This window comes from Vombatus ursinus, unplaced genomic scaffold (assembly GCF_900497805.2).
Source record: "Vombatus ursinus unplaced genomic scaffold, bare-nosed wombat genome assembly UNPS02014779.1, whole genome shotgun sequence".
NCBI lineage: Eukaryota > Metazoa > Chordata > Mammalia > Diprotodontia > Vombatidae > Vombatus > Vombatus ursinus.
In genome coordinates this window covers 21,189,171-21,202,283 of record NW_020954557.1, presented here as the reverse complement: position 1 = coordinate 21,202,283, position 13,113 = coordinate 21,189,171, and the positions used below count along the sequence as shown (strand labels likewise).

Below are 13,113 nucleotides of genomic sequence, written 5' to 3'. Positions count from 1 at the left end.
GAGAACCAAAAAAACAGCATACACATTATCCACAACAATGTAAACATATAGGTCAACATCCACAAAAAAATTAAAAAATGAATATTGAAAAATTACAAAAAATAAGCTTGACCCCAAAAAGATTGTGAGAAGATATCTGCCTTAACTCCTTTGCTAAAGTGGAGGGGTCTGTGGGGGTAGAACATTACATATTGTAATGTCAAAAATTATGTCAAATTTTTTTTGATATTAATTGATCAATTGATTTTGCTCAAATTGTTTTTTTCTTTTAACTTTTTAGTTGAAAAAGTTTCATTTTGGGGATGACTCTCTGAGATGGGGGGAGGGGACAGCCTATGCAAAGGTACCAATGTGAACAGTGATTGATTGCCAGTTATTGGGGATTGCAAAGGAGAGATTGTGAAGACCATAACTATATTGTTAGCTCATGCTGGAGGTGGAGCAGAAGGGACCACATAACATGTTGGAGAAAAATAGGGCTATCTTTGTTATGCATTGCATTCAACATGTTTTTGGGTAGTTGTGGTTTTCATGATCAATTAATTAATTAATTTTTAATTTATGGAATACAACATGTATTTCCACAACGTAGTATAATAAAAAATATAATTGTTCATGAAACTACAAATCTATCATGTATAACTTGCTATTCCCTTCAGATATATAATAAAATTATCATATATATTTTTTTCTTCCTCCCCTCCCCCTTCCCCACGCTAGGTAATTGTAGGTATTTTGAGGTTTTTTTTTTGTTTGTTTGTTTGTTTAGGGCAATTGGGGTTAAGTGACTTGCCCAGGGTCCCACAGCTAGTAAGTGCCAAGTGTTTGGTCTGAGGCCAAATTTGAACTCAGGTCCTCCTGATTTCAGGGCTGGTGCTCTATCTACTGCACCACTAGCTGCCCCAGGTAGTTATGGTTTTTAAAGATCTTTAAGAGAATAGATCTCTACTTCTCATTCGTCATCTAATGGAATAAACAAGACAGATCATCTGCTAGGAGATGCTAAAGCTTTCCTGAAGAGTATGCAAGTAAAAGGGGCAGCTCAGTGGTGCAGTGGATAGAGCACTGGACCTGGATTCAGGAGGACCTGAGTTCAAATCTGGCCTCAGACACATAACACTTGCTAGCTGTGTGACCTTGGGCAAGTCACTTAACCTCATTGCCTAGCAAAAAACAAAACAAAAAAAAAAACTAAAAAAAATAAGAGTATGCAAGTAATAGTGACATGTTAGGAATGATGCTGTGTTGTGAAGGATTAAAAAAAATGCTAAAATTCTAACCTAAAATGATGTTTATCTACGTTAATGGATAATTTTTTTTTCTTTTTTCATTACAGACATACATTGGAAGTGTGGTTATATCAGTGAATCCATACCGATCATTGCCCATTTATTCACCAGAGAAAGTGGAAGATTACAGGAATAGAAATTTTTATGAACTGAGTCCTCACATGTAAGTATATTAAAGCTTTAAGGTTCTCTGTCATTGAAGAGCTGGATTGTTGACAGATGTGTCCAGCTGTTTTCCGTGAGTCATAGGAAAATATGTTTTTATCAATTGTGGTTTTCAAGATAAAAGATTGCAGAGTTCATTTAATGACATTGTCTTATTTTTAAGCGAAAAGTGAAGCCATTTCATTTAGTGTCCTACTATTCTATTTGAGTTCTGAAATGTTTAGTTCCCTGTGTACAAAAGTTTTCTGATATTTTTCTATGACAGTAGTAACAGATGTTGCTATATCTCTATAAGAAGTAAAACTAGGATTTATTTGTTTATTTAAAAGAGCACACACAGTGTTTTCAAAGACTAGTTGGCCTGAGAAAGGTCTCCAAGTGTAGATAGTTGAGCAATGGAGGCTGAGTGAATGGACTCAATGCTACCTTCAGTTTATACAGTGCATTTTTGAGAGAAATTCTTCAGTGCTGTAGAGACATTATCCAATTCTTGGCATATTTCTACTACGTAGAGAAGTTAAGGAATTTGCAAATGTCACAGAGACCCAGGTACATGCTGCTTCTGTGTGATACCACGGGCTCTGAAGTCACTTGGGTGGCTATTGGTTCTTCTGTTTGTAAGACAGAGGAGAGTTATTTCTTAGAGTAAATGATTCTTGTATAAGGAATGCCACTGTATTGAATTTATAACCCTAATAATAACTAACATTTATATAACACTTAAAAGTTTATGAAGTGCTTTATGTTCATTAACTTATTTGAGCCTCAGGATGGTGTTTTGTGGTAGGAACTCACAAGTATTATTCCCATTTGACAAATGTGGGTGAATGATTTCATCATGGTAACAGCATTGAGAGGCATGATTTGAACCAAATCTTCCTGACTCCAGTACCAGCAGTCTATCCACTATACTACCCTGCCTCTCTGTTTATCTATATTCTCAAAATGAACTCTTCATAAATGTCTTAAAGAAATGCCCAAACTCCTCCAAAGGGGGCTAAACCAGTGATAATTTTGGTTTCATTTCTGATTAATTAATAATTAATTAATAATTTTGATTTAATTAAATAACACTACCACAGTGTTTTTGGATGCCATAAATCAGTGGTGGGATCAGGAATTGGACCTCTACATTTTCTGATTTTGAGATTAGAAATAATAAAGAGGAAAACCTTCATAAAGAAAGGGCTCAAAGAATGATAGTGATCTCAGTACTTTTGGTTTTTCTTTTGGCAAAGTGGTGATATCCTCTTAGCTGTTCTTTAGGACAGCTCTTTCTCTATTCTTTTATTTGCAAGATAGCTAAAAGGGGGAAAAAAAAACACCACATAGTTGAGACCTTTCCCAAGACACCCAAGGATTCTCTAGCTACTAATTTAGCCTGCTACTTGGTTTTTATCCAGAATTAATATTTGAACTCTTGTCAGCCGCTTAAAGCGAGAAGTCTCTTGAAGATGAGAATTTCAGAGACTATGTATGACAACTTGTTTGAAGAGGGAGCTAGGTGGTCCAATAGATAGAGTTTTGGACTTTGAGTTGGGAAGACTTGGGTTCAAATCCTGCCTCAGATACTTACAGGATATGGAATCCGAAGAAGTCGCTTAATCTCTGGACTGGTTTCCTCATCTATAAAGTGGGGATTGTAATAAGTGAGATATATATCTATATCTATATCTGTATCTATATAATGTTTTATAATCCTTAAAGTGCTATATTAAAGTTATTGTTATTTAGAGTGTTTACTGATAAGTCTTGGGGCAGAGTTATGGATTATGGAGGGCAGAGGTGTTCCTGTTGGTGGAGTCAGCCTCCTTCCTTGAAAACTCAAACTGCCTCCAGTTTAAATGACCCATCTGTTGTAATGGAATTGAAAACATCAATGGGCAGCTGTTTGGCAAATGTGATGTATTGTGAAAAGAAAGAATTGGCGAGGGGCATATGTTGAGGAATATTTGAAAGTTATCAGGCTGATGAACAGTAGTGCATTTGTTTTCTGGAATTTAGATGTTTGCTTGTCACTCATTAATAAAAGGATCTGGTAGAGTCATAGATGTTGTCTTAGCAGGAGGGAGATTTATTTTGTGAGCTTGAAGACTCTCTCAGTTGGTTTTGATAGATATAAAAGTATTTCTTTTGGAGCATATGGTCCATTTCCAAGTATTTATTTGCTTCCCTTGATATGTCCCTGAATGATATTACTGTTCTGTATGAAACAAGACATTAAAAAAGAAAAGAATCCACTTGTGAATAATTGTTGCAGACTCATTGAATTGTCCTCCAGGTATGCTGGCAAGACTAGACAAAATTTCGTTTAGCTTTACGTTTAAAGTGTATCAGGAAAAAAATAGTATCTGAAAATTTCTACTGACTCTTCAGTCTATTCAGTCCTCTGTTATAAAATAAATCCATTGCATTATGCTTGACTTTTTATGCTAATCAAGTCTAATCTTTAGAGAGAGGTTCACCATACCTGTTCTGTTCTCCAGATCCTAACCCAGGCCATGCTCTACCACATCTGGCAGAAGCCTTGGGCTTCTAGGGTGTGCCCATGCTTTTGATGCAAGGGCAGCTAGGTGGTGCAGTGGATAGTGCTAGGCCTGGAGGCAGGGACACTTGAGTTTAAATTATACCTCAGATCCTTACTAGCTGTGTGACCTGAGCAAGTCATTTAAACATCTGTTTGCCTCAGTTTTCTTTTCTATAAAATGGGGATGATAATATGATAATACAGATAAACAGAGAGGCAGGGTAGTATAGTGTATAGATTGCTGGTACTGGAGTCAGGAAGATTTGGTTCAAGTCATGCCTCTCAATGCTGTTACCATGATGAAATCATTTATCCATATTTGTCAAATGGGGATAATACCTGTGAGTTCCTACCACAAAACACCATCCTGAGGCTCAAATAAGTTAATGAACAAAAAGCACTTTGTAAACTTTTAAGTGTTATATTAATGTTAGTGAATAGCAAATGAGTTAATAATTGTAAAATGCTTAGCACTGTACTTATTGCACATCGTAAGCACTGTATAAATGTTAGCTGCTAGGTGGTGCAGTGGATAGAGTGCCAGGCCTGGAGTCAGGAAGACTTATCTTACTGAGTTCAAACCCGACCTCAGCCACTTACTAGCTGTGTGACCCTAGGCAAGTCACTTAATTGCCTCAGTTTCCTCATCTGCAAAATGAGCTGGATAAAGAAATGCCAAGCCACGATAGTATCTTTGTCAAGAATACCCACTATAGAGCCATGAAGAGTTGGATAGGACTTAACAATAACAACAACAACCATTATTTATGTTTTTCCATATCAGAGATACTTAGGAAAATGCCTGTGCCCCATGGCACCTAACTCTTACTCGTCCATGATGTATACTTTCTTACCCATCTGGATTGCCACATTTCATTCCCCTGTCTTTTATCTTTATTTCATTCTGCATTCCAATTTCCACCTTCACCTCATTCTCCTTTTTCCTGAATAAATCAAACTTTGGACATAGGAACACAAACTCTAGAACAAAGTTTTATCCTTCTCTGCCCTGAGGGTACCTGCCCTTGGAATGCCCACATAGGACCCATCACCAACATTGCAGTCTTCGTTACACAGCACCTCCCTTCCTCCATTCTTGGGATAACTTTTCAATGTGCTGGCCTCATATAGTATCTGAAAACAGAAGAGGTGAAATTAACCGTGTTTGCTTAACACACAGATAAGTCTTAGTTTCATGAGACACAAAATTAATTTCTTTTTTTTTGGGCCAAGCAGTTGGGGTTAAGTGACTCGCTCAGGGTCACACAGCTAGTAAGTGTCAAGTGTCTGAGTCTGGATTTGAACTCGGGTCCTCCTGACTCCAGGGCTGGTACTCTATCCACTGCGCCACCTAGCTGCCCCTGTAGGCTCTACATTGGACATCCTAGGGAAAACAAAACAAAAATGAAATCAAAAACTCGAGCCCTGGCTTCAGTTTAAATCCAGACTAGCTTAAACACAGTTCTGGCCATGTTCTGAAAATTTGGCTAATTATTTCTTCAGCTCAGACCTCATTGGAATTGAATTGAAACTGTGGTTTAGGCTTAGTCCACAGAATCATCCAAACATGTAACTTTACATGAAAGCCATGTGCTTTTTGCAGGAAGCCTGGAATCTGTCTTCTGCTTTCAGATAAGCCTTTGCTTTTAGACCTAAATTCCTTTTAAGTCCTTAATTTTCAGATAGTGGAAATAATGAATAAATTAGAAGAAAAAAAGCAAACAAACCCAATAACTAGAAATAATGGAGTGGGGTGAGAGAGGCTCTTACTTGCAAAAATAGGTTTTAAAATGTTATTCATGTGGCATTTGTTCTGAGCACTACCTTGTTTCACTTTTACTTACCTGATAATTATAGGTATATTGTTCTCTTGAACTCATAATTGTTGTGTTTTTCAATTATGTCTGACTCTTTGTGATCTCATTTGGGGCCTTCTTGACAAAGATACTGGAGTGGTTTGCTATTAACTTCTCCAGCTCATTTGCAGATGAGAAACTGAGGCAAACAGGGTTAAGTGACTTGCCCAGGGTCACACAGGTAGTAAGAGTCTTCAGGAAGATGAGTCTTCCTGACTTCAAGCCCAGCACTCTATTTATCCACTGTGCCACTTAGCTGCCCCTAACACATAGTAGGTGCTCAGTCAACACTATGAATTGTGAGAGTTGGAAACTTTATGTAACTGACAAAAATTATAGACAAGTGTTGACTTTGGCTATTGAATTATATTTGATTTCCCAACACTTTTGAATGTGTACGTCATCATTGACCTCTAATCCTAACATCCACTGGCCTTTTGTCACTGTCCTCACTACTGTTAAGATCACAAGCTCAAATTTAGAGCTGGAAGATTAAAACCTTAGAGCAGAGGTTCTGAACCTGAGGTCCCTGAACTTTTTTTTTTTAAATTTTGATAATTGTATCCATTATATAAAAGTAATTAGTTTCTTTTGTAATCCTGCACGTTTTGTTTTAGACACTTAAAAACATGATTTTGAGAAGGGGGTGATAAATTTCACCTGCCTGCCAAAGGAGTCCATGATACAAAAACACTTTTAAGAACCCGTATCTTTAACCTTCCAGCTTTTTAGATGAGGAAACTAAGACTGAGATAGGTTAAGTGACTTAACCTAGGTCACACAGGTAGCAATGAGGAGGGATTAGAACACAGGTCCCATGACTCTAAATATAGTATTCTTTCTACTCTACCACTCTCCTCATTTTACTCCTCTAAAGGTGTCCCCAAAAGAATTATGGCCTAAAAGAGTTAAACAAATCTACCTAATGATCTCAGATTATCTATCATCTTTGAGTAAGGAGACTAGAATTACGTCTTACTCCATTTTTTATGGACATTTCCTGTGCATCATATCATTTTAAGAAAATAATACCACCTTCAGAATAGATAAAATTACCCATTTTCTTTCAAGGCTGACTCTTGCGGGCAATGAGTACAGACACTGTTTGCTTGGAGACTTGATTGACCTTTGACAAGCCTGTGCAGTTCTGGAAAACCAAGGCCACGATAATTTCTCCCAGGTTTACAGTTAGCACATATCAGTTAGTACAAGGTTCCTTTGTAAAGGACAACTGTTGCTGTCTCTTAAGGTCATTTCAATATTCTTCCTCTGTTACTTGAAGAGAAAAGAATATTTTTAATAGTTTTTTAAAGTGGTTGACTAGAAAATGAAACTGAATTAAGTCGTTAAGTGTTCCAGAAGAAAGAAATTCTAAACATAATTGTCCTTTTGGACTGTGTTTATCTGACAGATGTTTTTTGCTTGGCTTGCAGAATTCATTTTTCCCTTTCTGTGTTGTAGAACCTGATAAATTCTGAGTTTTTTGTTTTCTTGTTTTTTAGGCAATTGGGGTTAAGTGACTTGCCCAGGATCACACAGCTAGTGTCAAGTGTTTGGTCTGAGGCCGGATTTGAACTCTGGTCCTCCTGACTTCAGGGCTATCCACTGCGCCACCTAGCTGCCCCAGAACCTGATAAATTCTGGCCAGTTTTCATTGCTTTCTTATAGATTCTGTCATCATTTTGGGAAAATAGAATCTAGAGCCCTGTGTTCTTTGTGAAATGATTTTTGCATTCTGGTCTTTAGCCTGCCATTGCTTAGCTAACTGACATTGGTCATATCTCTTAGCCTCCTTGGGGTCTGCAGATGTCTCTTCTTGTAAAAAAGGAGAAGATTGAATTAGATCAGAAACCTTTCACATTTTTTGTCATGCATCCCTTTTGCAGTCTGGTGAAGCTTGTGGACCCTGTTTAGAATAATGTTTTTAAGTGTATAAAGCCACATTAACTTACAAAGGAAACCAAAGATTAGTGAAAATAGAGATGTAATTTGTTTCCCATCCAACTTTATATATCCCCTGAAATCTCTAGGGGTCTGTGGATCTTCTCTTAATAACCTCCTGAATTAGATGGATCTGTAAGCTCTTAAAATTATGTAAGTTAACATTTTAAATATCCATGATATTACATTAGTTTTGTTTTGTTTCGTTTTGTTTTTGAACAGCATGTCATAGTGCTGGATTTGGAATCAGGAAGAACTGTGTTTAGATCCTACCTTTGGCACTTAAAGCTGTGTGACTATGGGCAAATCACTTACCCACTCAGAACCTCAGTTTCCTAATCTGTAAAATGGGATAACAAGAACTGTTTGACTCACCCTCTCTGGGTGGTTATGTATCTGTAGTCAGATAATATATGTAAAATATGCTGTAAAAGTTAAAGAAATATGTGTCAGTTATCAGTTTTTAGGTGAATTTGTGCTGGAGACAGACAATTTATTTCTCAGATTGGGGAGATTTTGTAATTGATAGGACAGATTGGCACATCTATCACCTTGATGGGTTTTTTTTAATGGGATAATGAGATCATTAGTAATGAAAATAGTCTTACTATGTAAAATTTCTTTCTAGTCTTGGAATCTTCATGTGGTCTGCAAATTCAAATGTATTCCTGAAAAGTTGCCTTTAAAGAAAAGTACATTTGTCCAATGTGTGTATATTTTAAGCTCAAAGTTAAGATGGGGGGGGAGGGAGACTAGAGAGTCATTGACAAAAATATTAGAAGTTATTGACAGGCATCAGGAATAAATTGATTACATACAAGTGGATGTGGTTTGAGATTCTGGACACATACAGTGGCATCTTGGTGATGTGTGTTTCAGTCCACGATTGCCTTGGGCATCACTCTACTTGAGACTAAGACCTGAATGCCTCTTAGTACTAACTTTTTACTAGAAGTCACTTCATCTCTTGGAACTTCAATTTCCTCACCTGGAGAATAAGTTGAACTTGTTGAACTATAAAGTTCTTCGTGCCTCACCATCTCTCTGTCTCTCTTTCCCTTCCCCACGCCCCCAACCCTGTCCCTGCTACCAGCTCAGTCTACTGTTCTGTGATTCTGTGAAGCTGTTCAGTCATTTCAGTTGTATCCAATTCTTCAGGACTGGGTTTTCTTGGCAGAGATACTGGAATGGTTTGCCATTTCTTTATCCAGCTCATTTTACAGATGAGGAAACTGAGGCAGACTGGGTTAAGTGACTTGCCCACAGTCATGCAGCTACTAAATGTCTGAAGCCAGATTTGATCTTGGTCTTCCTGACTCCAGGCCCAGTGGGTCTATCTACTGTGCTACTATGAGGCTAGGTGATTAATGTGACCTAGAATATAAAGTGACCATGTCATTGAAATTTGAACAGCATATTTCCATTGAGATGGAATTTGTATATTTTATTTAATTATAACTTTGAAAAGTGCAAGTTCAAATATATTTGCAACCACTTCATGGAATTCATTTAGTTGCACTAATCAAGAACAAAGAATTGCAGAGGAATGATGAAAAGTTATGTGGAACAAGCAACTTATGGGTAGAAACAATACCTTGTGATACAAGCATAAAATCTGCTTGGATTATTTGGAAATTGGAAGGCCTGCTGAGGCCTTCTCCTTTCCCCAGTAGGAGTGTGAATGTTTGGGTCAAGGGTAATGCATCAAATCAGTTCAGTCCGGGAGGGCTGGGAGTTTTCAACTCCCTACAGGTGTGAATTTTCAAATTGAAGTTTGCCCTAAAGATACATTTCTCTGTGTATATAAGATAGTTTAAATTTATGCTAAAACATTTACAAATTGACATAGAAATGTGATAATTTAACGCTGAATGATAAAAGCCAGGAATCCGATGTTAGCAATGTCATGAAATCAGATAAACTGTAATGTTTGATACATTTTGTTTGAGTTGAATGAAGCATTAGTTAAAATTAGAAATTCACAATGGAAAGATGCACATGGCCTTAGACAAGTGCACACACACACACACGCACACACACACATATATATATGTATATATTTTTAAGGTGTTACTAGAAGATAGAAAACATTATTGAGGGGCAGAATCACTGGAGATTTGAATTTAAAACTGAACTACTAATAATTTGTAACTATAATGTGATAAATTTGAGGCAGAAATGATCTGTTGGGGGCAGCTAGGTGGTGCAGTGGATAGAGTACTGGGCCTGGAGTCAGGAGGACCTGAGTTCAAATCTGGCCTCTGACCAGACACTTGATACTTACTAGCTGTGTGACCCTGGGCAAGTCACTTAACCCCTATTGCCTCACTAAAAAATAATAAATAAATAAATAAATGAAAGCAATGATATTTATTTGAAAAAAGATCTGTTGGAGAAGAGGTAGGGCCAAAAAAAGTAGAAACCTGCATGCATCAGCTAGTGGCTCAGTGGATAGAGTGCTGGGCCTGAAGTCAAGAAGACCTCAAGGTTGTAAGGCACAAATGTGAGATGATATATGTAAAACACATTATAATTATAATGTACCATTTATATTAGCTATTATTATCGTGCTGTCTGTTAGGATCATTGTTGTAGAATTGGAAGAACCTTCAGAATGTATTTCCCCCCTCCTTGCATTTTACATGTGAAGAAACTTAGGCCCAGGGATGTTAAGTACTTTGCTCAAGGTCACATAGGTAGTAGAAAGTGTCAAAGGTGGGATAGTTTTGTGTCTAATTGCAGCATGCGTGCAAATCTTGCCTTCCTGCCAAACATTTTAAGCTTTTGAAAAGCACAGGCAAATCTTAGTCTATTTTTTTATGTCCCACAATGCCTAGCACAAATCTGGGCAGGGGTAGGTGCTCATTTAAATATTTTTGAGACCCCCCCCCAACAGTTACTCTTCACTGACTCCACTTTTTTGGTACTTCTCACCCACTGGGAAGGATCAGAGTGAGGTTTAAGTCTAAGTGGGCCCTGGCAAGAAATTTGCCTTAAGGGAGAAGAGAAGGTGAACAAGGTCTTCAGCAAATGCTCATTTCTGTAGAGTTATTATAATATGGATTTGATTTTTTGACACTTGGGCGCCACATGAAGTAACATATGCATGATTTTCTGTTTAGAGAACCTCAGGTTACAACTTGGAATGAAATTTAACTCCCCTTAAAATATTTTCAAGTACTTAACTTTTAATGACTGTGATCATCTCTATTTTTCATTTCATATTCTTATGTCTGGGAGAGATTATAATAAAAAAATAAAAATTTTCTTCCGTCTCAGATATTTCTATTCTTTTACCACGCCATTTGGCACATGTGCCTGGCTCAGTCTTAACTGTTGATTTATTGTGGGCAAGTGGCATGTCAGTGAGGGTTCATAGCATCCTTTGTTCCTGTAGTAGTTTGCTTTGTAATTATTTGAAGATGCTCTGATAGTCCAACCTAAAATCCCATTTTTTGCTGGATTCCATTGCATTGATTTTCTTGGCACCAGTGTGTCTGGCTGTAGTTCATATGAGAATTTTTCAAAAATTAGATGCTGATCTATTCTGCATCGATTCACATGTCCACCTATCAGGAATTGTGGCAATGTGTTCTGATCATCCTGGACACTTTAAGCAATGAATGTTAACTCCTTTCTCCAATGGGTGATGAATACAGAAAACTCAAGGGCATGTGCCCCGGGAAGTTAATGCTGTGGTTAATAACAAGTGTAGCTTCCTTCAATGCTCTTATGTGATGAAGACTTTTCCTGATCCCTCCAGTTGCTAGCCCTCTTCTATCTAGAGAAATAATGTATATGCTTTCATTTAATAGGATGTCAACTCCTTGAGGAACAGGGGCTGAGCCATTTCTGTTCTTGTATCAACATATAACACATAGCAGACACATAATAAATGCTTGTTACTGATTAATAGTCCCCCCCAAAAATTATGAATGCCTTCAAAGATGGAAAATGAAACAGTCCTAAATTGGAAGGAAAATCAGCAGCAGAACTACAAGTGACTTATAAATAGAACATTTTAAATTGTATCACAATCATCTTGGGTTTTATTGATTTCACTTTCATTGTGAGATACCATTTGTTTTTTCAGGAGTCTCATATAGAAATTCTTCTGTTGTACCCCATATAACATATATAGTACCTGATTGCATTTCATTAATTTACAAATGTATAATAGCTATCATTTTCATCTTGTCCTTTCTGTCTCTGTCTCTTTCTTTCTCTCTTGTGTAGGGGAGAGTATGGTCCACCATCATGGTTTCATGGGTATGGGGAACTTATAGTGTGGAAAATACCTCCATTAATTCAGATCATCTGAAAACATCTACAGTATACATCATTAGAGAGTGATGCTTTAAAACAGCACTAAGACTTTTGGGACACCTTGTATTAACCCTGTGAATTAGGTACAGAAAATATTGTTATCCTCATTTTACAGAGGAGGAAACTGAGATATGGAGAACTTAATCTGTGGTTATGCAACTAGTATGGGTCAGGGGCAGGAAATGAACCCAGTTCTTCCTGATTCCAAGGCTTGTCATGTTACCCCGTGCTATTCTCTTGATTGCTTCATAGCAGTGTTCAAATACAATTCAGTTATAGTTGGGCTAGAACTGTCCAAAAGAGAGTGAATGACTGTCTATACGCTAAGCTTCATCCTCATCTTTATACTTTGCAAAGCTTGCATTGCTCTAAAAATGTCTGCTATCAGAAAATACACTCCATTATGGGGAGAAAAAGAAAAAAGAAACTACAGTGTTTGGAGTTTTAAGGCTGATTGTGTCAGTTCCCATAGGTGGATGTATAAATTAGTCCAGGATAGATTATCATCAGATTTTTGCTTTTCTTTGTAAGCCCCAGTGCCAGGCATGTTGGAAGCACTTAGTAAATACTTGCAGACCTACTGGTTTCATAACAATCCCAAGAGTTTATATAAATTCTGAAGACCTGATTAGAGGTGTGCTAGAAAATTGGCTGGCTTACTTGTCTTCCTTCATGCCCAGTATGTTCCTGTCTAGCCCTTGAGATAGACCTGATACCTCGTAGGCTAACAAAGGCACCATTCTAAGCTAAGAGAGTTTAAATTAATTGTATTGTAATTCTTTTGCTATGTTCATGGTTTCATACCATTTGAAAACTGATTTGGTTCAATGTAAAGCCCCTTAAAGTAAATAAATAAAAATAAGGTAAGACCCCTTGCTGGACTGTAACATTAATTATTACTAATTATAATAATAATATTAGCTAGCATTTATATAATGCTTAAAGGTTTATAAAATACTTTACATATTTTATCTCATCTTCTCAACAACCCTAGAAGGCAGCTACTATT

General features: G+C 37.1%; 1 protein-coding gene across 4 annotated transcripts in view; it reads left to right on the top strand.

The window, feature by feature from the left end:
- MYO1B (myosin IB) overlaps positions 1 to 13,113 on the top strand; it is a 220,278-nt gene that overhangs the window by 74,602 nt on the left and 132,563 nt on the right. For all 4 annotated transcript variants that reach the window (XM_027865829.1, XM_027865831.1, XM_027865832.1 and 1 more), the window contains exon 3: positions 1,337 to 1,452. In XM_027865829.1, the coding sequence (XP_027721630.1) occupies positions 1,337 to 1,452 (116 nt within the window). The remainder of the gene's footprint in view (positions 1 to 1,336; positions 1,453 to 13,113) is intronic.